General features: G+C 57.9%; 1 protein-coding gene across 7 annotated transcripts in view; it reads right to left on the bottom strand.

Moving 5' to 3' along the window:
* Positions 1 to 493: 493 nt before the first annotated feature.
* Positions 494 to 24,027, bottom strand: part of A1CF (APOBEC1 complementation factor) — a 50,048-nt gene continuing 26,514 nt past the window's right edge. For 4 of the 7 annotated variants that reach the window (XM_068168485.1, XM_068168486.1, XM_068168490.1 and 1 more), the window contains 6 exons: positions 19,123 to 19,220; positions 16,272 to 16,542; positions 14,026 to 14,234; positions 8,412 to 8,548; positions 6,255 to 6,388; positions 494 to 905 (listed from right to left, as the gene is read on the bottom strand). In XM_068168485.1, the coding sequence (XP_068024586.1) occupies positions 754 to 905; positions 6,255 to 6,388; positions 8,412 to 8,548; positions 14,026 to 14,234; positions 16,272 to 16,542; positions 19,123 to 19,220 (1,001 nt within the window). In that variant the 3' untranslated portion in view covers positions 494 to 753. Of the gene's footprint in view, positions 906 to 3,062; positions 3,134 to 6,254; positions 6,389 to 8,411; positions 8,549 to 14,025; positions 14,235 to 16,271; positions 16,543 to 19,122; positions 19,221 to 24,027 lie in introns of all 7 variants that reach the window. The other 3 variants (XM_068168487.1, XM_068168488.1, XM_068168489.1) reach the window with 2 other exon arrangements.

The following is a 24,027-nucleotide window of genomic DNA, read 5'->3' as shown; positions in this document are numbered from 1 at the left end:
GAAATTGTTCCTCATGTCCCAATCTCAACCTCCCCTGGCACAACCTGAGCCATTTCCTCTTGTCTTATTCACTTTTCACTTGGGAGAAGAGACCAACCCCCACCTCACTCCGACCTCCTTTGGTGGAGTTGTAGAGAGTGAGAAGGTCTTTTCTCAGCCTCCTCTGCTCCACACTCAACCTCCCCAGCTCCCTCAGCTGCTCCTCCCCAGCCCTCTTCTCCAGACCCTTCCCCAGCTCTCTTGCCCTTCTCTGGCCCTGCCCCAGCCCTCCAGCTCCTTCTGGCAGGGAGGGCCCAGAGCTGAAGGCAGCACTCAAGCTGTGGCCTCCCCAGTGCCCAGCCCAGGGCACAATCCCTGCCCTGCTCCTGCTGCCCACACCATTGCTGCTCCAGGCCAGGCTGCTGCTGCCCTTCTTGCCCACAACATATACATAATCTATAGTGGGGCCATCTCCCTATCTCTCTGCACACACACACAGACACTTGAGAGCCACTCATGTTCAGGGCTGAGTTTTTGCTCTCCCGTGCACAGAAGCCTCCTGATTTGGATTGATTTTCTTTTTGCTTTCTTAATTCCTCCTTCCCCTCCCCCTCCTCCTCCCCCCAGCCCTTTGAAATATCCTGCTAGGAAACTAAAGACCTAGAAGAAGAAAAGTCCCAGCTAACATCTAACTTTAGGAGAGAGATCAGTGTTCAATCATGAGGGTGTCAGAACCGGCAGGCTGGGGGCACTGTGTGCGTCCTGCCCCGGGGCTCAGTAGGCTCCGTAGGCATCGCTGCGAGTGGCCACGGCGAAGGCTGGGTAGGCTTCATAGGCTGCATAGGTGGCCAAGTCCTGTCCCATGGTCACTGCCTGCTTCAGCTGAGTGGCTGTGACAGTGGCAGCTGCGTTGGCAAGGGTGTAACCTGCAAGGGAGAGGAAGGGACAAACAGCACAGGTCAAAGGAAAAGGTCTCCCAAGCTCGGCGCCACCAGCGCAGGGTTTCGCTAGGGGCTGTGCAGGAAGCAGCCTGCTGGTCACTGGGAGCCCTGGAAGCAGAGAAGGGGTTGGCTTGGGAGAGGCCTCCAAGCACCTCCAGTCCAGCACCAACCCAACCCCACCATGGCCACCCAGCCATGGCCCCAGGTGCCATGGCCACAGCTTGCTGCAACACCTCCAGCCATGGGGACTCCACCACCTCCCTGGGCAGCCTCTGCCACTCCCTGACCACTCTGCCACCAGAGAAATTGTTCCTCAGCTCCAACCTAAGCCTCCCCTGGCACAACTTCAGGCCAGTTCCTCTCCTTCTCTCACCTGAGCCTGGGGAGCAGAGCCCAACCCCCAGCTGGCTGCAGCCTCCTCTCAGGAGCTGCAGAGAGCAAGGAGGTCTCCCTCAGCCTCCTCTGCTCCAGGCTCAACCCCCCCAGCTCCCTCAGCTGCTCCTCCCCAGCCCTCTTCTCCACACCCTTCCCCAGCTCTCTTGCCCTTCTCTGGCCCTGCTCCAGCCCTCCAGCTCCTGCTGGCAGGGAGGGCCCAGAGCTGAAGCCAGCACTCAAGGTGCAGTCTCACCCCTGCCACACCATTAAGATAACTTAATTCAGGTGAAGAGGTCAGGGCTGGCATCTCCCAACCAAGATAAAAGAAACAGAACTCTGTGACACTGCTGCATTTGCTCACCTGTTATTCTGTGAACACACTGCTGGGAGACCCACCCTCCCCTGCCCCCCTTAATTTCCCCTCCCTCAGGCTTTGGTTTTCTGAGCTAAGAGGTGTTAGCAGTGTGTCTGTGCACATCCTCTATTTCTCCCCCTCTGCTCCACTCTGCTGAGCCCACAGCTGCAGCTCTGGGGCCAGTGCTGGAGCCCCCAGCACAGGAAGGCTCTGGAGGGGCTGGAAGGTGTCCAGAGCAGGGCCAGGAGGAGGAGCAGAGGGCTGGAGCTGCTCTGCTCTGCAGACAGCCTGAGAGAGTTGGGCTTGTGCAGGCTGGAGAGGAGAAGGCTCCCAGGAGACCTTCTGGTGGCCTTCCAGGATCTGCAGGGGGCTGCAAGCAAGCTGGGGAGGGACTTTGGAGGGGGTGAGGGAGGGATAGGAGTGGGGGGGATGGAGCAAAAGGAGAAGTGGGGAGCTGGAGCTTGGGAGGGTGGTGAGAGCCTGGCCCAGGCTGCCCAGGGAGGTGGTGGAAGCCTCCTGGCTGGAGGTGTTTGCAGCCAGGCTGGAGGTGGCTGTGAGCAACCTGCTGTGGTGTGAGGTGTCCCTGCCCATGGCAGGGGGTTGGCGCTGGCTGAGCCTTGGGGTCCCTGCCAGCCCTGCCAGCTCTGGGATTCTATTGCATGGTGTGAGGAGGGGCAACAAAATGAAATAATTGTAAGAGAGTTTGGGAAGGTTTCCTGACCAAAATACAGCTCTGGTGCCCTTCCCAGACAAAACAGAGGGCAGGCAGCAGCAGGGAGAAGCCAAACTCCCTCTGGGTGTGATGTTGGGGAGCAGATCTTTAGCAAATGGGGCATCTGTTTCTTCATTTCTTTTCCCCTCTTCCCTATCAGTTTGTAATGGAAGTTGTGGCTTCAGGACTGCAAAACATTCCATGGGAAAATGTTCCCTTTGCTGATTTCAAATGAATCATTGGGGAAACAATCATCACTCAGGGCTGCTTTGTCTGAAGGCAGAGCTCAGCAGCTTCTGCAGCAGCCCACGGGGTTTTGCTGTGGAGGAAGGAGGAAGCTGGCCCCAGCCCCCAGCTGGGCAGAGCAGCCTGAGTGCCCACTGGCTTTGCTGGAGCAGGCCCTGCTGCCAAGCTGCCATCTCCCAGGGCCTGGATTCTGTGCTTGAGCAGCTGGGCAGTGAGATCAGCTCAAGGTCAGTCTGAGCAGAGGGCCTGGGTGGGGAGGGGAGGGAGATACTGGGCACCACTGGGAGCATGTAGCCCTGCTGAAGGTGTGACCCTACCATGAGAGGCTGACTGGGAGTGTCTGGAGACTGCCAAAGCCTGCCTGGATGTGTTCCTATGTGATCTGCTCTAGGTGATCCTGTTCTGGCAGGGGGGTTGGACTCAATGATCTTCAGAGGTCCCATCCAAGCCCTACCATTGTGGGATTCTGCTGTGGCAGCTGAAACTATCTTCTGTGCATCAGCAAAGGGAGCTGCAACATTTCACCTAGGGGTTGAGAACAAAAGAGTCAGGGAACCTCAGCAGGGAGGGGCTGGAAGGGACCCCTGGCATCCCCCAGCCCAAGGCCTGCTCCAGCAGGGCACCCCCAGCAGCTTGCCCAGCAGCACAGTGCCCAGGGGGGGTTGGAAGCTCTCCACACCAGGAGACTCCACAACCTCTCTGGGCAGCCTGCTCCAGGCCTCCAGCAGCCTCACAACAAACAACTTTCTCCTCCTGCTCAGCTCCAACCTCCTGCCTGCCACTCTGTGCCCCTTGCCCCTTGGCCTGGCCCTGGGCACCACTCAGCAGAGCCTGGCCCCAGCCTCTTGCCCCCCACAGCTCCTTTAGCTCTTGCTGAGCATTGCTCAGCTGCCCTCTGGGGCTGCTCTTCTGCAGGCTCTCAGCCCCAGGGCTCTCAGCCTTTGCTCCAGCCCCCAGTCTGACTATCTGCCACGGTCAGAAGAGAAATCAGCTGCTCCCTGGGGCTGAGCTGGGCTTCAGCAAGCCCTGGTCAAGAAGCAGTCTGCCCTGCAGACCAAAACTTTAATGTATGTCACTCTGTGGAGTTTCCAGGGCACATCCATCGGGTTGGATGAAAGAAAAGAGAGATTCTAATTAAGCAGTAAGTGGAGGCTGGGTTCAGCACAGGGCCCATGTGGTTTGCAGGCTGGAGCAGCCTGCCCAAGCCCAGACAAATTGATCTTCCTGTGGCTTTTGTAGACTCCTGTGGCAGGAAGCTGCAGAGCTTTTTGGGGCTTTCTTTGTCTTGTTGTTTTGAGGGTTTTTTGTTTGTTTTAAATCCATCCCTGAGCCACTCCAAGCAAGTCAGGAGCAGTGACTAATGCATTCCTGGGGTGCAGCTTGGGTATCTGCTGCTCCCACTGCAGCATGCTGCACAGCACAGCCCAGCTCCTGCCTCCCAGCTGGGAGCAGAGCCTCACTTCACAGTGCCCCAGCAGCACCACAGTGTCACAGTGCAGTAGAGCTTGGAAGGGACCTCCAGAGATCATCCAGCCCAGCCCCTGCCAGAGCAGGGCACCCAGGGCAGGCTGCACAGGAAGGCATCCAGGGGGGGTTGGAAGCTCTCCAGAGCAGGAGACTCCACAACCTCTCTGGGCAGCCTGCTCCAGGCCTCCAGCAGCCTCACCCCAAAGAAGTTTCTCCTCCTCCCCTTGAGCTGAAACCTTCTCTGTTCCACTTTGCATCCACTGCTCCTTGGCTCCTGGCTGTGCACCACCCACAAGAGCTTGGCCCCCTCCCCTTGCCCCCCAGCCCTCAGCTCTTGACAGACATTGAGCAGATCCCTCTCAGCCTTCTCCTCTCCAGCCTCAGCAGCCCCAGGGCTCTCAGCCTCTCTCCACAGGGCAGATGCTCAGGTCCCCAACTCCTCCTCCTGGCTCTCCCTTGGGCTCTCCCCAGCAGCTCTCTGTCTCTCTGCACCTGGGGAGCCCAGCACTGGGCACAGGATTGCAGCTGTGGTCTGAGCAGGGCAGAGCAGAGGGGGAGCAGAACCTCCCCAGCCCTGCTGGCCACCCTTTGCTTGCTGCCCCCCCCAGGCCCCCATTGGCTCTCTTGGCCCCCAGGGCACATTGCTGTCCCCTGCAGCCCTTGCTGCCCACCAGCACTCCAAGGTCTTGCTCCATGCAGCTGCTCTGCAGCAGGGCAGCTCCTAACCTGTCCTGGGGCCTGCTGTTATCCCTCCCCAGATGTAGGACCATGGCTTCCAGGCTTGTGTCATATCATTGGTGGATGAAGGCACAGAAGATGGTTCAAAAGGAGCTGGCTGTGCTCAGGGAGGATGAATGGACCATGACCAACCAGCTGGGCATCACTGCAGTGAGGAACAGCTACTGGTAGCAGCAGCCAGGCTGCAGCCAGCAGGCCCAGGCAGGGCATTCCCCCCAGGTGTGGCACTGTGGATGCCAGTTCTGGATCTTGCAGCCTGGCTGGGGCTCCCACTTGAAGGAGGCAGCCACAGACTGGAAGGAATGGAGAGGAGTTGAATAAGCAGGATGAGACCCTGAGTGCTGGGGAGAGCCCCATCCTTGGACACAGCCCAGGAAACCTACTAAATGTGTGGTGTTGACCCTGCTGGCAGCTGGGTCAGAGCAGAGACCTCCACACAGCTGCCTCCAGCAGGAGCTGCTTTGTGGTGTGCACAGCACAGCTTGGGCAGCAGAATGACTGCACAGGCAGTGAAGATGGCACAGACATGAGCAACCTAAGCCAAGGCAGAGGCATGGGCAGGGGGAACAAAACCAGGTCTGTCCTCAATGGCCAGAAACAGGTTCACTTGTGACATCCACAAGCAAGCAGCAGGGAAAAAATTGATATTTCAGGACACCTTCAGCACAGAGAGTCCCTGCTCAGTCTGGAGAAGAGATGCCCAGGCAACCCCAGTAACCAATACAGGCTGGGCAGGAGAGCAGCCCTGCAGGAAAGGCCTTGGAGGTGCTGGGGGAGGAGAAGCTCAGCAGGAGCCAGCAGGGAGCACTTGCAGCCCAGAGAGCCAAGCAGAGCCTGGGCTGCAGCAAGAGAAGTGTGGCCAGCAGGGCCAGGGAGGGGATTCTGCCCCTCTGCTCCACTCTGCTGAGCCCACAGCTGCAGCTCTGGGGCCAGTGCTGGAGCCCCCAGCACAGGAAGGCTCTGGAGGGGCTGGAAGGTGTCCAGAGCAGGGCCAGGTGGAGGAGCAGAGGGCTGGAGCTGCTCTGCTCTGCAGACAGCCTGAGAGAGTTGGGCTTGTGCAGGCTGGAGAGGAGAAGGCTCCCAGGAGACCTTCTGGTGGCCTTCCAGGATCTTCAGGGGGCTGCAAGCAAGCTGGGGAGGGACTTTGGAGGGGGTGAGGGAGGGAGAGGAGTGGGGGGGCTGGAGCAAAAGGAGAAGTGGGGAGCTGGAGCTTGGCTGTGAGGAAGAAGTTGTTGGCCAGGAGGGTGGTGAGAGCCTGGCCCAGGTTGCCCAGGGAGGTGGTGGAAGCCTCCTGCCTGGAGGTGTTTGCAGCCAGGCTGGAGGTGGCTGTGAGCAACCTGCTGTGGTGTGAGGTGTCCCTGCCCATGGCAGGGGGTTGGGGCTGGCTGAGCCTTGGGGTCCCTGCCAGCCCTGGCAGTTCCCTGACTCTATGCTTCCCTACCTGGGAAGGCAGGTGCTGCAGGGGGCACCTCAGCTGCCTCAGAGGGGATGCCCAGGCTCTGCAGGGTGTACTCTGCGGCGTAGGTTTTGGCTTCATCGACGTAGGCACTGAGCTTGGGTGGTGTGAAGGGATGTCTGTGAGGACAGCAAAAGGTTAGCTTGGGGGAAGCTGAGAGGAAAAACAAAAACAAGGAAGTTATTTCAGTGCCCCAGCAGGGAGGGCTGGAAAGGAGCTCTGGGCATCCCCCAGCCCAAGCCCTGCTCCAGCAGGGCACCCCCAGCAGCTTGCCCAGCAGCACAGTGCCCAGGGGGGGTTGGAAGCTCTCCACACCAGGAGACTCCACAACCTCTCTGGGCAGCCTGCTCCAGGCCTCCAGCAGCCTCACAACAAACAACTTTCTCCTCCTGCTCAGCTCCAACCTCCTGCCTGCCACTCTGTGCCCCTTGCCCCTTGGCCTGGCCCTGGGCACCACTCAGCAGAGCCTGGCCCCAGCCTCTTGCCCCCCACAGCTCCTTTAGCTCTTGCTGAGCATTGCTCAGCTGCCCTCTGGGGCTGCTCTTCTGCAGGCTCTCAGCCCCAGGGCTCTCAGCCTTTGCTGCTCCCAGAGCTGCTCCAGGCCCCTCAGCAGCTTCCCAGCCTGCCCTGGGCTCTCTGCAGCACTTTCCTGCCTCTGGTACTGGGGAGCCCAGAACTGGAACCAGGGCTTCAGGTATGTCCTCAGGAGGGCAGAGTAGAGTGGGAGGAGAACCTTCCTCAACCTGCTGCCCACACTCTTGGTGCCCCCCCAGCACCCCATTGGCTTCCTGGCCACCAGGGCACCTTGCTGGCTCATGGGGAGCTTGTTGGCCCCCAGCACTCCCAGGTCCATTCTCTGCAGGGCTGCTTGCCATCAGTCCCCCCTGGCCTGTCCTGCTGCAGGGAAGCCTGCTGCAGGCTGGGCTGCTGGGTTTTTTCTTTCAAACACACAGCAAGAACATTTTTTAGGTCAGGAGTGTTTGGCAGCTGAGTTATCAGCACTTTCCTTCAAGCTGCTTTCTTTCCCCTCCTAGAGCCTGAAGCACACTTTAGTTTTGTCCTCACAAGCTCCTGATTATTTCTGGCTGGCTGCAATCTGGGCAGCCCCAGGGAGAGAGCAGGCAGCACTCCTGCCATCCCTAGCAGGCTGCTGCAGCTTGTGGGTGGTTGGTTTGGGGTTGGGTTTTTTGTCTCCTTGCTGTATCTATTCAAAAGGGGAAGGAGGAGGCTGTGCAAGAGGGTTCTGAGGAGAGAGGATTCCTCCAATGCCAGTAAATAAAGCAGTCACAGAGACCACCCAGAATGAACCAGGGTGGAAAAGGCCTTTGAGATCACTGAGCCCAACCTGTGCCCCAGCACCATCCAATCAACCAAACCATGGCACCAAGGGCCTCATCCAGGCTCTATTTAGACCCTTCCAGGGATGGGGACTCCACCACCTCCCTGGGCAGCACATCCCAAGGGCCAATCTCTCTCTCTGGGAAGAACTTTCTCCTCACCTCCAGCCTAAACCTCCCCTGGCACAGCTTGAGACTGTGTCCTCTTGTTATCATAGTATCATAGTATCAGTCAGGGTTGGAAGGGACCACAAGGATCATCTAGTTCCAACCCCCCTGCCATGGGCAGGGACACCCCACACTAGATCAGCCTGGCCAGAACCTCATCCAGCCTGGGCTTAAACACCTCCAGGGACAGGGCCTCAACCACCTCCCTGGACAACCCATCCCAGGGCTTCACCACTCTCATGGGGAAGAACTTCCTCCTCCCCTCCAGCCTGAATCTCCCCACCTCCAGCTTCATTCCATTCCCCCTAGTCCTATCACTGCCTGATATCCTGAGCAGTCCCTCCCCAGCCTTCCTGTAGCCCCCTTCAGATCCTGGAAGGCCACAATGAGGTCACCTGGGAGCCTTCTCTTCTCCACACTGAACAGCCCCAACTCCTTCAGTCTGTCCTCACAGCAGAGCAGCTCCAGCCCTCTGCTCATCCTCCTGGCCCTGCTCTGAACACCTTCCAGCACCTCCAGATCCCTCTTGTTCTGATGCTGCTTGCCTGGTAGAAGAGACCAACCCCCACCTGGCTGCCCCCTCCCTGCAGGTAGTTGTAGAGAGCAGTGAGATCCCAGATCCCAGGCAGTGACCTACATGGTGGGGTTCTGGCTGGCCAGGGCAGGGATGGTGACTTTGTAGAGGAAGAGCTGCCTCTGGTCTTGGCCCATGGCAGAGTGGAGCTGGTAAACAGGCTGCCCCCAGTTGTTTTTCTGGCAGATTTCTTCTAGGATCTAGAAAGGAGAAAAGGGATTGGGGGGGCAGGTTAACTTCTCAGCAGACTTGTTTGGGTTGGAAGAGACCTTTAGCATCTTCAAGTCATAGAATCATAGAAACAATGAGCTTGCAAAAGACCTCAGAGATCATCAAGTCCAAGCTGTCACCCAACACCTTCTGACAACCAAACCAGGGCTCCAAGTGCCACATCCAATCCCCTCTTGAACACCTCCAGGGATGGGGACTCCACCACCTCCCTGGGCAGCACATCCCCAGGGCCAATCTCTCTCTCTGGGAAGAATTTCTTCCTCACCTCCAGTCTGAACCTCCCCTGGCACAGCCTGAGACTGTGTCCTCTTGTTCTGGTGCTGGCTGCCTGGGAGCAGAGCCCAACCCCCACCTGGCTACAACCTCCCTGCAGGGAGTTGGAGAGAGCAAGAAGGTCTCCCCTGAGCCTCCTCTTCTCCAGGCTAAGCAACCCCAGCTCCCTCAGCCTCTCCTCAAAGGACAACCCTTACTCCCAGCACTGCTAAATCATCTCCCCCAGCACCACATCTCAATGGCTCTGAAACACCTGCAGGGATGGGATGGGGATTCAGCCACATCCCTCTGCAGCCTGCTCCATCTCACCCAGCTCCAGCCCCTGTACTGCTCAGCTTCCTCCCTTCCAAAGGGGTGGTTGTGGCACCTTCCTTGAGGGCAGAGCAGCTGCTGAATGCACCTTGAAGATTCATCTGAATGTTTCAGACATTAAAAGATCCTTTGAATTCCTGCAGAACCACAGAACCACAGAGTGCTCTGGGCTGGGAGGGAACTCCAGAGCTCAGCCAGCCCAGCCCCCTGCACTCAGCAGGGACATCCTCCACTGGAGCAGGCTGCCCAGAGCCCTCTCCAGCCTCCCCTGCAATAGCTCCAGGCATGGAGCCTCAACCACCTCCCTGGGCAGCCTGCTGCAGTGTTCCAGCAGCCTCCTGGGGCACAACTTGTTCCTCACAGCCAATCTCAATCTGCTCTGCTCTGCTCTGAAGCCCTTGCCCCTGCTCCTGTCCCTGCAGGCCTTTGGGAGCAGTCTCTCTGCAGCCTTCTTGTAGCCTCTTCAGGTCCTGGCAGGCTGCTCTGAGGTCTGCCTGGAGCCTTCTCTTCCCCAGGCTGAGCACCCCCAGCTCCCTCAGCCTGTGCCCACAGCAGAGCTGCTCCAACCCCTGAGCATTTTCATTGCCCTGCTCTGGAGCCTCTCCATCAGGTTCATGCCTTTCCCATGTTGAGGGCTCCAGAGCTGCACACAGCCCTGCAGGTGAGGTCTGGAGCCCTGTTAAATTGGCTTTGTCCTGTTGCTGATCATCTGTTTTACTCTTTCATCAGTGTGATTTGCTTTGAACTCCTCCCCAAACCAGGAGCTCTCCAGCCCCTGTACTGCTCAGCTTCCTCCCTTCCAAAGGGGTGGTTGGTAGCACCTTCCTTGAGGCACAGGGCAGAGCAGATGCCTAATGCAGCTTGAAGATTCATCTGAATCTTTCAGACACTGAAAAAAAGTAATCCCAGGGATTCCTGCAGTTAATTATTCATAGAATCAGAGAATCATAAAACCACAGCAGCCCAGAATGCTCAGCAGGGACATCCTCCACTGGAGCAGGCTGCCCAGAGCCCTCTCCAGCCTCACCTGCAATATCCCCAGGGATGTCTCCTGACTTTGTGTGTCCCTCCTTTGTACTCATTTCTGCTGCAACTTCATCCATCAGGGACCTCATGACTTCATATACTTGCACAGAGAGACATCCTTGTTTGGGTTGGGAGCCTTGGGGGTGCTGGGTGCTGAGCAGCTCCCCAGGAGCCAGCAGTGCCTCCTGCAGCCTCAGGCAGCTGTGTGCTGGCTGCAGCCAGAGCAGGGTGGGCAGAGGGCAGCAGAGGGGATTCTGCCCCTGGGCTCTGCTCTGCTCAGACCTCACCTCCAGCCCTGCCTCCAGCTCTGCTCTCCCCAGCAGGAGAAGGACACAGAGCTGCTGGAGAGGGTCCAGAGGAGGCCACAACGATGCTCCAAGGGCTGGAGCAGCTCTGCTGTGAGCACAGGCTGAGGGAGCTGGGGCTGTGCAGCCTGCAGAGGAGAAGGCTCCAGGGGGACCTCAGAGCTGCTGCCAGGACCTGAAGGGATCCTGCAGGGAGGCTGCAGAGAGACTTTGCCTGAGGGGGTCTGGAGCCAGGGCAAGGGGGAATGGTTTGAAACTGAGGGAGGGCAGGGTTAGACTCCAGGGCTGGGGGCTCAAGCACCTCCCTGGCAGCCTGCTGCAGTGTTGCAGCAGCCTCCTGGGGCAGAGCTTGCCCTGTTCAATTGGCTGTCTCTGCCCCATCGCTGATTAGCTGCTTTTATTCTTTTGTCAGTCTGATTTGCTCTCAATTCCACCTCCCCCAACCAGAAGCTCCATCTCTGCTCTTAGGCACAGTGCTGAAAGCCACCAAGGTCACATTCACCTTCCCTGCTCTGGTGGGGGAAATCCACAGAGTTCTTATTTTATTCAAAAAAGGAGAAAAGAAGAACTGAAAAGAGAGAATAAAAGGGCTGTTTCTCTCCAATTAATTATCTGGCCTTCAACAGGCAATTTCTGCCTCCAGTTTAAAAGAGAAGAGCTGAGCCACGTTGCCCCCAGGCTTGGAACAGCTGCTGCCAAGGTGATTTGGAGGCAGTGCCCAGAGGTGCTCTGGCTTTGGCTTCACATCCCTCCTGTCCCAGCTGGCGTGGACAGAGAGCTCTCTCACCCCTCCCCAAAGGGGTGAAACAAAATCACTCCACAGGACTTGAATGGAAACACTAGCCACAAATATACACAGGAATGCCAAGCACACAGATCCCTGTTCAGCCTCAGCCCTGCTCTCCAGCCTGGGCTTATCAAAACCACACTAAGCCAACACCTTCCAAGAGCTTTCAGGCTCTTCGCAGGGCTGCCCAGTGCCAGCACAAGGGGCAGTGGTGGAAGCTGAGGCAGAGGAAGTTGCATGGGAAGAGGAGGGAGAAGTTTTTCCCTGGGAGGGTGCCAGAGGCCTGGAGCAGGCTGCCCAGGGGGGCTGTGGAGTCTCCCTCTGTGGAGAGATTCCAACCCCCCCTGGCTGTGTTGCTGTGTGCCCTGCCCTGGGTGCCCCTGCTCTGGCAGGGCTTGGACTGGGGGAGCTCTGGAGCTCCCTTCCAGCCCCTGGAATTCTTTGATTCTGTAACTCTGTGAACCTTGCCCCCAGCCAGGCCAAACACCAGGCCTCAATGCCTGCCCCCTACCCCCACCATGCCTCCCTGCTTCCCCCTCCAACCTGTGCCCCAATTGCATAGAAAGAAATTTGCCACAGGGCCAAGGCCACAGAAAGGCCCCAAAACCTCCCCAGAGAGCAGAGAGAGGGAGGAAGAGGGCAGAGCAAACTCTGACCCCCCTTTATACAGAGAAGATGCAGCATGATGGGAAGGAAGTAACAAAGATTACACTTTCCTGCATCCACACTGCCCAGCCCCTTGCAGGACTTGTATCTCTGTGGTTAAGACAGCCCAGGCTCAATCCCACAACACTCTGCTGTTCCAAAGGGAAGTGGACACAGCCTGGTGTTCTTCTGCCTCCCTGTGAGTGGAGCTCAGATCTGCTATGGAATCACAGAATCATTCAGGTTGGATTGGGATCACCAACCCCAACCCCTGACCCGACCCTGCAAGGCTCACCCCTAACCCACAGCCCCAAGCACCACAGCCAAACCACCCTGAAACACCTCCAGGCCTGGGGACTCCACCACCTCCCTGGGCAGCCTCTGCCAAGCTCTGACCACTCCTGCTGGCAAAAGCCTTTGCCTGGTGTCCAGTCTGAGCCTGCCCTGCTGCAGCCTGAGGCCATTGCCTCTTGTTCATCCCCTGTGAGAGGAGAGCAGCAGCAACCTCTGCACAGCCTCCTCTCAGGGAGCTGCAGAGAGCAGGGAGCTCTGCCCTCAGCCTCCTCTCCTGCACACTAACCATCCCCAGCTCCTTCAGCCTCTCCTCATCAGATTTCTCCTGCAGGCCCTTCCCAGCTTCCTTGGCCTGCTCTGCCCTGGCTCCAGCACCTCCACCTCTCTCTTGTCTTGAGGAGCCCAACTCTGGGCACAGCACTGGAGCTGTGGCCTCAGCAGTGCCCAGCACAGGGGGACAGTCCCCTGCCTGCTCCTGCTGGGCACAGCATTGCTGCTCCCAGCCAGGATGCCAGTGGCTTTCTTGGCCAGCTCTCCCCAGTGTCTGACAGGACACCAGACCTGCCAGGTGTAACCTGAGGCCATTTTCCCCAGTTCAAGAGGAACAGGGACAGACTAGACAGTGTCCAATGGAGGCTACAAAGGTCTTGAGCTCCTGATCCCTTAGCCACTTGTCCTGTGGCCCTGAAGTCTCTCTTTGTCTTTACTTTGTCACTGCCTACCTGCAAGCGCAGCAGTGGTGCCTGGCAGCGCTGGGTTCCTTGCTGGCCGTGGTGATCGTTCAAGGTCACAGCATCACCAAGGTTGGAAGAGACCTCGAGGATCATCAAGTCCAACCTGGCACCACAGACCTCATGCCTAGACCATGGCACCAAGTGCCACATCCAATCCCCTCTTGAACACCTCCAGGGCTGGGGACTCCACCACCTCCCTGGGCAGCACATCCCAATGGCTAACAACTCTCTCAGTGAAGAACTTTCTCCTCAACTCCAGCCTAAACCTCCCCTGGCACAGCTTGAGACTGTGTCCTCTTGTTCTGGTGCTGCTTGCCTGGGAGGAGAGACCAACCCCCATCTGGCTACAACCTCCCTGCAGGGAGTTGTAAAGAGCAATGAGGTCTCCCCTGAGCCTCCTCTTCTCCAGGCTAAGCAACCCCAGCTCCCTCAGCCTCTCCTCACAGGGCTGTGCTCAAGGCCTCTCCCCAGCCTTGTTGCCCTTCTCTGGACACCTTCAAGTGTCTCAATGTCCTTCTTAAACTGAGGGGCCCAGAACTGGACACAGGACTCAAGGTGCAGCCTAACCAATGCAGAGTACAGGGCACAATGACTTCCCTGCTCCTGCTGGCCACACTCTTCCTGCTACAGGCCAGGATGCCATTGGCCTTCTTGGCCACCTGGGCACACTGCTGGCTCATGTTCAGGCAGCTGTCAGTCATTACCCCCAGGTCCCTCTCTGTTTGGCTGCTCTCAGCCACTCTGACCCCAGCCTGTAGCTCTGCCTGGGGTTGGTGTGGCCAAAGTGCAGCCCCTGGCACTTGGACTTGTTCAGTGCCATCCTGTTGGCCTCTGCCCATCTGTGCAGTCAGTCAAGGTCCCTCTGCAGAGCCTTTCTGCCCTCTAACTGACCAACATCTGCTCCTAACTTGGTGGCATCTGCAAATTTGCTGATGACTGACTCAATGCCCTCATCCAGATCATCAGTGAAGATGTTAAAGAGGATGGAGCCCAGCAAGGTCCTTTCCAGCCTAGCCCAATGCCGTGCCAGCCTCCGCTCCAGATGCTGCTTGCAGGCTCTCCACACCTACCTGAGGAGCCAGCTTGATGCCTTGGGGCTTGAGCGCGACGTGGCTCATGGGGGTGAGCTCCATGCCTGGCAAGAGGTCGTAGAGCTTCTCCTCTGCTCTCTTTTCTGCCTTCGGCTGGTATCCGCGCCCCAGCCCCGCGTACGCCAGGTAGCCGCGGCCTCCCAGGCCTCTGACGCCCGCAGCCCCTACAGGTACACTCATGTAAATTTCTAGGAATGTAAGAAGGCATTAAACTGGATCAAACCGAGGCAAAAAGCCACCCTGGTCCTCCCTGCAAGGGAAAAGTTAGCTCTGCAGGCTGGGCTCGGGGCCGGCGGCGGGCGGGAGGAAGCCTGCTGCTGGGGCAGCCCAGGCGAGGCGCCGCTCCCGGTGCCGGGACAGGGGAGGGGGCCCTGGGAGCCCTGCTTCTTCCTGACCCAATGTCCACCTTCCCCTTCGCTCAGCTTTGAGCTGGGGACTCCTTCTTACCCAGGATTTGGAGCTGAAAGGCAGGGAGGTGGCAGCTGCTAGCCCTTGCCGTGCACCAGGGTACTTTTAGTGTCTTGATGGACTCAGAATTCCAGTGGTAATTTATTTGCATTCTATCATTCTCTGTTCAAGATCCGTGGAAAACTTTCCTAGGCACAGCCTAAGACTACCACACCTTGCTTCTGTGACCCCAAATCCTCCCTTTCTCCACAGTACACCAGTTTCTCCCTGGAGAGCCCTACTTAGGAAGCTGGGATGGCTCGAAGGCAAGGGAGGGCTGGTGGGCTATCACAGCTGCACCTTTCCCTACATGACCTTCACCTCTGGGCAAACCCAGGGCAGGCAGCAAGAGAAATTCCAGCTCATCTCTCCCTTTCCTTGGGGAGGGGGAAAAAGGGGCTGGCACAGTCCTTGTCAGCCCTGATGGGCTGTTCTGCAGCATCCCAGCCTGCTGTGGGACCTGCCTGTGGCCTTGGGGACACCAGCTGACTGCCACAGGTACCACCTTTGGCAGAGAGAACAAATGGGCAGGGCTGTTTATCTGTCTGTCTGTCTACTTATCTGTCTATCTGTCTTTCTGTCTATCTATTTATCCATCTATTTATCCATCTATCTATCTATCCATCTATCTAGCTACATATCTATCCATCTATCTATCTATCTATCCATCTATCCATCTATCCATCTATCCATCTATCTATCCATCTATTTATCCATCTATCTAGCTACATATCTATCTAGCTACATATCTATCTATCTATCTATCTATCTATCTATCTATCTATCTATCTATCTATCTATCCATCTATCTACTTATCTACCCACTTATCCATCTATCTACTTACCTATCCACCTACCTATCTACCTATCTGCTTTATCTGTCTACCTACCTACCTATCTACTTATCTATGCATCTATCAATCTACCTAGCTATTTATCCATCCATCTATTCATCTATCACCTATCTATCTACCTACCTATCCATCAAATCTATCCAATTATCTTTCTGTCTTCCTATCTATCTACCTTTCTATCTATCTTCCTATCTACCTACCTTTCTCTCTCTCTCTCTCTCTCTCTTATCTTTCTCAATCTATTTCTCTCTCCCTTCAGCTGGCTCCTAAGCTCCTTAATTCTGTGCTTGCCAAGCAACCCCTGCAATGTGATTCCACATGGGGGTAGCCGAGCGTGGGGACTTGATTTGGTCCCAGGAGTGGTCACCACTTTGGTCCCAAGGTCAAAAGCAGAGCCCCAGCAGCTTTCAGAAATGCTTCCCCTTAGGTTATTGATACCCTCCCCACAGGGGTCTGCAACCAATGGCTTGATTCCAGTGGTGGTTCCCTACCCTGCCTCAAGGCAGTGTGACCTCCTTGGGAAACTCTGTGGTTTTGGCTTGGAAAACCCCAGGAATGCTAAAGCTTTCCCTGTGGCCTTCAAAGCAAAGAGGAAACCCAGGGGAGAGCTGTGCTGGTGGCTGTTGGAGGAAGCTGGCTCTGGATGGGGGAAAGGAAAATTGTTTGATTTGCTCTTCCCTGCTGGGGCCGACCCAAGAGGAGTTGTGGTTTGTTGACACTGCACCAAGGAGCAGACTGGGAGCTCTTTCTTTGGGAGAGTGATTGTGCCCTGGATGGTTACTGCACCCTTATGAAGGACAGAGCCTAAGACCTGCGTTTTCCACCCCCCTCTGAAAGGGATCCAGTATCCAGGGCCCTCAGCAGGAGTCCAGAGAGCAGCCGGCTAAGCCCCACAGGACAGGGGTAAGGCAGGGCAGGAGTTACCTCGGATGGAGGGGGGCCGGATGACGCTCCTGCTGCCCAGCCCTTTGGCAGCAGGGAAGTGGAGGTTGGGGATGGCTGCATAGGCCTGGGGTGAGTAGAACACCGGGGGGCCCAGGTAGGCGGTGGCAGGGTCGTAGAGGTGCCCAAAGGCGTAGGTGTAGTCCCCTTGCAGCACGGAGCCTCTGCCGCCCGTGCCGCGGGTGTAGCGCACGTAGCTGTCCTTGTCCACAGGCTTGGCTAAGGTCACCTCGATCGGGGACCCATCCAGCACCTTCATGCCAGTGGGGTGGGGAGAGAGCAGAGGAGAAGTGTGAGTGTAAGGCTCCAGAGCACACAGGGATTAGCCTGCCCACACAAGGACACACAAGGCTGCAGAGCTGGGCAGAGGGAACCTCCTGGGGGTCACCAAGGGCAAGGGTAGGGTCCTGCCCCTGGGGAGGAAGAACCTCCTGCAGCAGGGCAGGGGAGGGGAGGGGAGACCTGCTGGGAAGCAGCTCTAGGGAGCAGGACCTGGGAGTGCTGGGGGCCAACAAGTTCCCCATGAGCCAGCAAGGTGCCCTGGTGGCCAGGAAGCCAATGGGGTGCTGGGGGGCACCAAGAGTGTGGGCAGCAGGGAAAGGGAGGTTCTCCTTCCCCTCTACTCAGCCCTAGGCAGGCTGCATCTGGAATCCTGGTTCCAGTTCTGGGCTCCCCAGTTCCAGAGGCAGGGAAGTGCTGGAGAGAGCCCAGGGCAGGCTGGGAAGCTGCTGAGGGGCCTGGAGCAGCTCTGGGAGCAGCAAAGGCTGAGAGCCCTGGGGCTGAGAGCCTGCAGAAGAGCAGCCCCAGAGGGCAGCTGAGCAATGCTCAGCAAGAGCTAAAGGAGCTGTGGGGGCCAAGAGGCTGGGGCCAGGCTCTGCTGAGTGGTGCCCAGGGCCAGGCCAAGGGGCAAGGGGCACAGAGTGGCAGGCAGGAGGTTGGAGCTGAGCAGGAGGAGAAAGTTGTTTGTTGTGAGGCTGCTGGAGGCCTGGAGCAGGCTGCCCAGAGAGGTTGTGGAGTGTCCTGGTGTGGAGAGCTTCCAACCCCCCCTGGGCACTGTGCTGCTGGGCAAGCTGCTGGGGGTGCCCTGCTGGAGCAGGGCTTGGGCTGGGGGATCCCAGGGGTCCCTTCCAGCCCCACTCTGCTGAGATTGCATGAAAGCTCTCTCCCCAGGGTGGAAGAAGCCACTGGATGGGTAAGGTTGTAGCCTGTTGAGAGCCCCCAGCCCTCCTCCCAGGTGGGAGAGGCTTCCTAACTGACTTAGCCCTGCTGTGAAGCGTTCCAAAGGCTTTTCCTGCCCTGCAGAGCAGTGTGTAAGGCAGGCAGGCTGTACGTGCTCCTAGGAGGAGAACAGTGGCACTAAAAATAGGAGTGGGGTTAACACCTCCTTGGGAACAGCTCTCACATTACAGTGCTGTGAATTAGATGCAGTGCCAGGAGGGCTAAATACAGCAACCTCCTTGCAAATCCACCTCTGAATTGGGAGCAGATGTTTTGGGCTGACCTTGTCTGTCCTGCTTTGCCATTCCCATGCTGCCCCCGAGGGTGTTTTCCTTGGCAGGCGTGGGAGAGGGATGTGAGTGTGAGCCCAGGGGACCTCTGACCCTCCTCTTGCTGGGTTGTCTTTGCCAGCACCTCTGAATCACAGACCCAGGGAATTGTTTGGGTTGGAAAAGACCTTTACAATTATTGAGTCCAACCCAGGGCTCAGGGCTGGGGCCAGACCTGTTCAATGTCTTTATCAATGATCTGGATGAGGGAATTAAGCACAGCCTCAGTGAGCCTGCAGATGACACTGAATTGGGTGGCAGTGGTGATCTGCTGGAGGGTAGGGAGGCTCTGCAGAGCAATCTGGCCAGCCTGCATTGATGGGCCAAGGTCACTTGAATGAGGTTTCACAAAGCCAAGTGCTGGGTCCTGCACCTGGGTCACAACCTCAGGAAGGCTCCAGGCTGGGGCAGAGGGGCTGGAAAGTGCCCAGCAGGAAAGGCCCTGGGGGTGCTGGGTGGCAGCAGCTGGAGAGGAGCCAGCAGTGCCCAGGGGGGCAAGAAGGGCAGCAGCAGCCTGGCCTGGAGCAGCAATGGTGTGGGCAGCAGGAGCAGGGCAGGGATTGTGCCCTGGGCTGGGCACTGGGGAGGCCACAGCTTGAGTGCTGCCTTCAGCTCTGGGCCCTCCCTGCCAGCAGGAGCTGGAGGGCTGGAGCAGGGCCAGAGAAGGGCAAGAGAGCTGGGGAAGGGTCTGGAGAAGAGGGCTGGGGAGGAGCAGCTGAGGGAGCTGGGGGGGTTGAGTGTGGAGCAGAGGAGGCTGAGGGAGACCTCCTTGCTCTCTGCAGCTCCTGAGAGGAGGCTGCAGCCAGCTGGGGGTTGGGCTCTGCTCCCCAAGCTCAGGTGAGAGAAGGAGAGGAACTGGCCTGAAGTTGTGCCAGGGGAGGCTTAGGTTGGAGCTGAGGAACAATTCCTTTGGTGCCAGAGTGGTCAGGGCCTGGCAGAGGCTGCCCAGGGAGGTGGTGGAGTCCCCATGGCTGGAGGTGTTGCAGCAAGCTGTGGCCATGGCACCTGGGGCCATGGTTTAGTGGCTGTGGTGGGGTTGGGTTGGTGCTGGACTGGAGGTGCTTGGAGGGCTTCTCCACCCAAACCATTCTGTGATTTTATGATCACCTAACCCTACCAACCTGGTTCTAAACTCCTGAGGAAGGCATTCAGGAGTGTCACAGGTGCTTGCAAGGAGCTGACACCTCCCAGGTGTTCTTGCAGCTAACAAAGCAGGCAGCTGGGCTGCAGCTGTGCCTGATGCATTGCCCATGAGCCCCAGGAGCTGGTATCTCCAGCAGCTTTACCTTCCCATTCAAGGCCTTCATGGCCTCCACTGCGTGCTCCCTCTTGTTGAAGTGCACAAAGGCATAGTCCCGGATTTTCTTGACTCTCTCTACTGCACCTGCAGAACACATTGGCAAATGAGGCTGGAATGGGTTTTGATTGGACAATACACATCTGGAAGAGCAGCAGAATCAGAGAATCACAGGATCAGAGAACCACAGAGTGCTCTGGGCTGGAAGGGAGCTCCAGAGCTCAGCCAGCCCAGCCCCCTGCACCCAGCAGGGACATCCTCCACTGGAGCAGGCTGCCCAGAGCCTTCTCCAGCCTCCCCTGCAATAGCTCCAGGCATGGAGCCTCAACCACCTCCCTGGGCAGCCTGCTGCAGTGTTCCACTCCCCTCTTGGTGCAGAGCTTGTTCCTCACCTCCCTGCCACTTGGTGAGCTACAGGTAATGTCACCTCGTTGCTGCCATCTCCATGGTGTCCTACAGGCATGGGGAGTGTTCCTCTGAGGCAGCTGCAGGGAAGCTGATGCTTCTGCCACTAACCAAGGAATCTTTCCTCTTAACCATCAACTCAGGACATTCAGCAAGAATGAGCACCCAGTGCTGCCTGGGACACAGGGCACCTCTGAGTGTGGAGATTGTCTGGGGCCAAATGGGCAACAGGTCTGGCCCTAAGCAGCAGGATTCCCTGGGTGAAGGTTTGTCAGGGTTGGAAAGGACCTCAGGGATCATCCAGTTCCAACCCCCCTGCCATGGGCAGGGACACCTCATGAATGGGGCATCCCTGGGATGGGTCCCAGATCACAGTATCATCACAGTATCACCAAGGTTGGAAGAGACCTCAGAGATCATCAAGTCCAACCTGTCACCACAGACCTCATGACTAAACCATGGCACCAAGTGCCACATCCAATCCCCTCTTGAACACCTCCAGGGATGGGGACTCCACCACCTCCCTGGGCAGCACATCCCAAGGGCCAATCTCTCTTGCTGGGAAGAACTTTCTCCTCACCTCCAGCCTAAACCTCCCCTGGCACAGCTTGAGACTGTGTCCTCTTGTTCTGCTGCTGGGTGCCTGGGAGCAGAGCCCAACCCCCACCTGGCTCCAACCTCCCTGCAGGGAGTTGCAGAGAGCAAGAAGGTCTCCCCTGAACCTCCTCTTCTCCAGGCTAAGCAACCCCAGCTCCCTCAGCCTCTCCTCACAGGGCTGTGCCCCAGACCCCTCCCCAGCTTTCTTGCCCTTCTCTGGACACCTTCCAGCAGCTCAACCTCTTTCCTGGCCTGAGGAGCCCAGAGCTGGACACAGGACTCCAGGTGTGGCCTCAGCAGTGCTGAGCACAGGGCACAAGGACTTCCCTGCTCCTGCTGGCCACACTCTTCCTGCTGCAGGCCAGGATGCCCTTGGCCTTCTTGGCCCCCTGGGCACAGCTCTATCAACCTGCTGAGCTTCAGTGGTTGGTCCTGCTGGGCTTGGGCTGGAGACCTGCTCCATTCAGGCTGAACCTTTCTTACACCTCTGTGATGACTCCAGCTAATCCCAGCTGTAAGTGGCTTTTCTCCCCTCTGGAGCCTTTCATGACCCAGTTGGATGTGTTCCTGTGTGAGCTGCCCTGGCTGACCCTGCTCTGGCAGGGGGTTGGGCTCAATGCTCTCTGGAGGTCCCTTCCAACCTCTGTCATTCTGTGATTCTTCTCTTCTGTGTCCACCCTCTACAACCTTCCCTTCTCCTTGTCAGCTGCTCTGCTGCAGGGAGCTCCTTGGCACTGGGATCCTCAGAACTAATAAGTTTGTCTCTGAATTAAGCACATTGGTTCTGCTCCCTGTGCTCACAAGCTTTAGACATCTGCTTTGTTTTTTCCTTCTCTAATTATCCATCCTCCCCACTCCTGTGGCTTGGGAAGCACATCCTCAACCAAACCCAGCCACCAAAAACTGCAACCCCTTCCCCCAGCACATCCTTTGGAAGTGCAGCTGAAGAGATGTGGAACGATTCTGCTGGTGGCTTTCTTACCCTTTAAAGCCCAGCAGCTGCAGGGGGAAATATCATATTGCTGCTAAAAGCTCTCACTTCAATAACTGCAGGAGAAAAGAACTTTCCTGGGAGATCAGGGGGAGTCAGCAGCAGCTCCAGCAGGCTAAATGAAGCCTCTCCCAGCCTCTAACCTTGAGCAGCCTGAACGGCTTCAAAATGACACTGGAGGAGTCAGCAGCACTTGGTGTCCTTCAGGGGTGGGAGGGGGGGAATTTGTGAGCCTGCAGTCGTGGCAGCTCTATGCTGATGTCTTCTTTACAAACCCAGGTTTTAAAGCCCTCTCTGTGCTTTGAAAAATCTCACTGCTGCCTCCCTGGGGGCTCCTTGACTGAGCTTCCTACCCTTCCCTGCTTCTGCCTCTGCTGGGGCAGAGCAATGTGATAGCAGCCCCCAGCTTGTCTCCATCCCTGTGGCAGCACACAGGGAATATTGTCCCCTTCAGCACCCTTGGAGAGCATGACCTTCCTGCTGGAAACTTTGCCAGGGACAGGGATTTATGCCCAAATGCCTCGGGAGCAAGGGGAGAGCTTTTCAGTAAGACAGGTGGGGATGTGCTTGGCACTGAGTTTGGCAGGGATTGAAGGGGGCCACTTGTGCTCTCCTGCAAACTGAGGGGCCTGAGCAGCACTCCTGGAGGAGTCTGTAGTGGTGTGGTAACTGCTCTGGCATGGAGACCTCTGGATCATAGCTCCTTTAGATCATTAGAAGGGAGATTGAGAGTGGAGAGGAGGAAGGAATTGTTGAGAGTGAGGGTGGGGAGAGCCTGGCACAGGCTGCCCCAGGGAGGCTGTGGCTGCCTCCTGCCTGGAGGGGTTGCAGGCCAGGCTGGATGAGGCCTGGAGCAAGCTGGGCTGGTGGGAGGGGTCCCTGCCCATGGCAGGATGGTCTTGGAGGTCCCTTCCAACCCAACCCATTCTAGGGTTCTGTGATTTGTAATTGGATGACATGATATTGTCAAAACAGCTTCTTAATGTCCTGGACAAAAGGGACACTTTAGGCAAGCAGTGCCTGTCGTCCTTACTGTGCCTGTCCTCTTCCATGTCTTTATCACTGATCTGAGTGAGGGCACTGAGGCAGCCTCAGTGAGTCTGCAGATGGCACCAAGCTGGGTGGCTCTGTCCATCTGCTAGAGGGAAGGGAGGCTTTGCAGCAGGGTCTGGGCAGGTGAGACCCAGGGCCAAGGCTCATTGGATGGAGTTCAGCAAGGCCAAGGGCCAGGTCCTGCACTGGGTCACAACCACCCCATGGGGAGCTGCAGACCTGGGGAGGTGTGGCTGGAAAGCTGCAGCTGGGAGAGGGCCCTGGGGGGTGTTGGTTGGCACTCACTGACCAGGAGCCAGCAGTGCCCAGGGGGCCAAGAAAGCCAATGGCATCCTGGCTTGGATCAGGACCAGGGTGGGCAGCAGGGCCAGGAGGTGACCATCCCTCTGTGCTCAGCACTGGGGAGGCCACACCTGGAGTGCTGTGCTCTGCTCTGGGCCCTCCCTGCAGGAAGGACACCGAGGGCTGGAGCCTGTCCAGAGCAGGGCAGCCAGGCTGGAGAAGGGCCTGGAGCCCCTGGGCCAGAGGAGGGCTGAGGGAGCTGGGGGTGTTGAGGCTGGAGAAGAGGAGGCTGAGGGAGACCTCCTTGCTCTCTGCAGCTCCACTGAAAGGGCTCTCAAGCCCTGGCTTGAGAGAGAGAAAGAGAGGGAGGGGGAGGGAGAGAGAGGGAGAGAGGGAGGGAGAGGGAGGGAGGGAGGGAGAGAGGGAGGGAGAGGGAGGGAGAGGGAGGGAGAGGGAGGGAGAGGGAGGGAGAGGGGAGGGGAGAGGGAGGGAGAGGGAGGGAGAGGGAGGGAGAGGGAGGGAGAGGGCGGGAGAGGGAGGGAGAGGGAGGGAGAGGGAGGGAGAGGGAGGGAGAGGGAGGGAGAGGGAGGGAGAGGGAGGGAGAGGAGGGAGAGGGAGGGAGGGAGGGAGAGGGAGAGAGGGAGAGAGGGAGAGAGGGAGAGAGGGAGAGAGGGAGAGAGGGAGAGAGGGAGAGAGGGAGAGAGGGAGAGAGGGAGGGAGAGAGGGAGAGAGGGAGGGAGAGAGGGAGGGAGAGAGGGAGGGAGAGAGGGAGGGAGAGAGGGAGGGAGAGAGGGAGGGAGAGAGGGAGGGAGAGAGGAGGGAGAGAGGGAGGAGAGAGGGAGGAGAGAGGGAGGGAGAGAGGGAGGGAGAGAGGGAGGAGGGAGAGAGGGAGGGAGAGAGGGAGGGAGAGGGAGGGAGAGAGAGGGGAGGGAGAGAGGGAGGGAGGGAGAGGAGGAGGGAGGGAGGATGGGAGGGAGGAGAGGGAGGGAGGGAGAGGTGGGAGGGAGGAGGGAGGGAGAGAGGGAGGGAGGAGAGAGAGGGAGGGAGAGCGGGAGGGAGAGAGGGAGGGAGAGAGGGAGGGAGGAGAGGGGAGGGAGGAGAGGGGAGGCAGGAGAGGGAGAGGCGAGGGAGAGAGGGGAGAGGGAGGGCAGACGAGGGAGAGAGAGGGAGGGCGAGGGAGGGTGAGGGAGGGAGAGGGAGAGAAGGGAGCCTCAAGGAAGGCTGCAGAGAGACTGTTCCCCAAGGGCCTGCAGTGACAGGATGAGGGGTCAGTGGCTTGAAATGAGAGCAGAGCAGACTGAGATAGGATGTGAGGAACAAGTTCTGCCCCATGCCTGGAGATCTTCAAGGTGAGGCTTGGACAGGGCTCCTAGCAACCTGCTCCAGTGGAGGACGTCCCTGCTGAGTGGATGACCTTTCCACCCCAGCCCATTCTGTGATTCCATGATAGAGATATAAATAAACACCGAAAGTCTGAGCCAGAAGCATTGCAAGGTCAGGAAAAGCTGATAGAGAAAGTCACAGAGGGCTTTGCACTGCAGCCCTAGCTGACAGCAAACAGGAGAA

The sequence above is a fragment of the Melanerpes formicivorus genome, unplaced genomic scaffold, assembly GCF_026170545.1.
Source record: "Melanerpes formicivorus ecotype bairdi unplaced genomic scaffold, bMelFor1.0.p_v2 SCAF_139, whole genome shotgun sequence".
NCBI lineage: Eukaryota > Metazoa > Chordata > Aves > Piciformes > Picidae > Melanerpes > Melanerpes formicivorus.
This window is presented reverse-complemented; position numbering and strand designations above follow the sequence as displayed.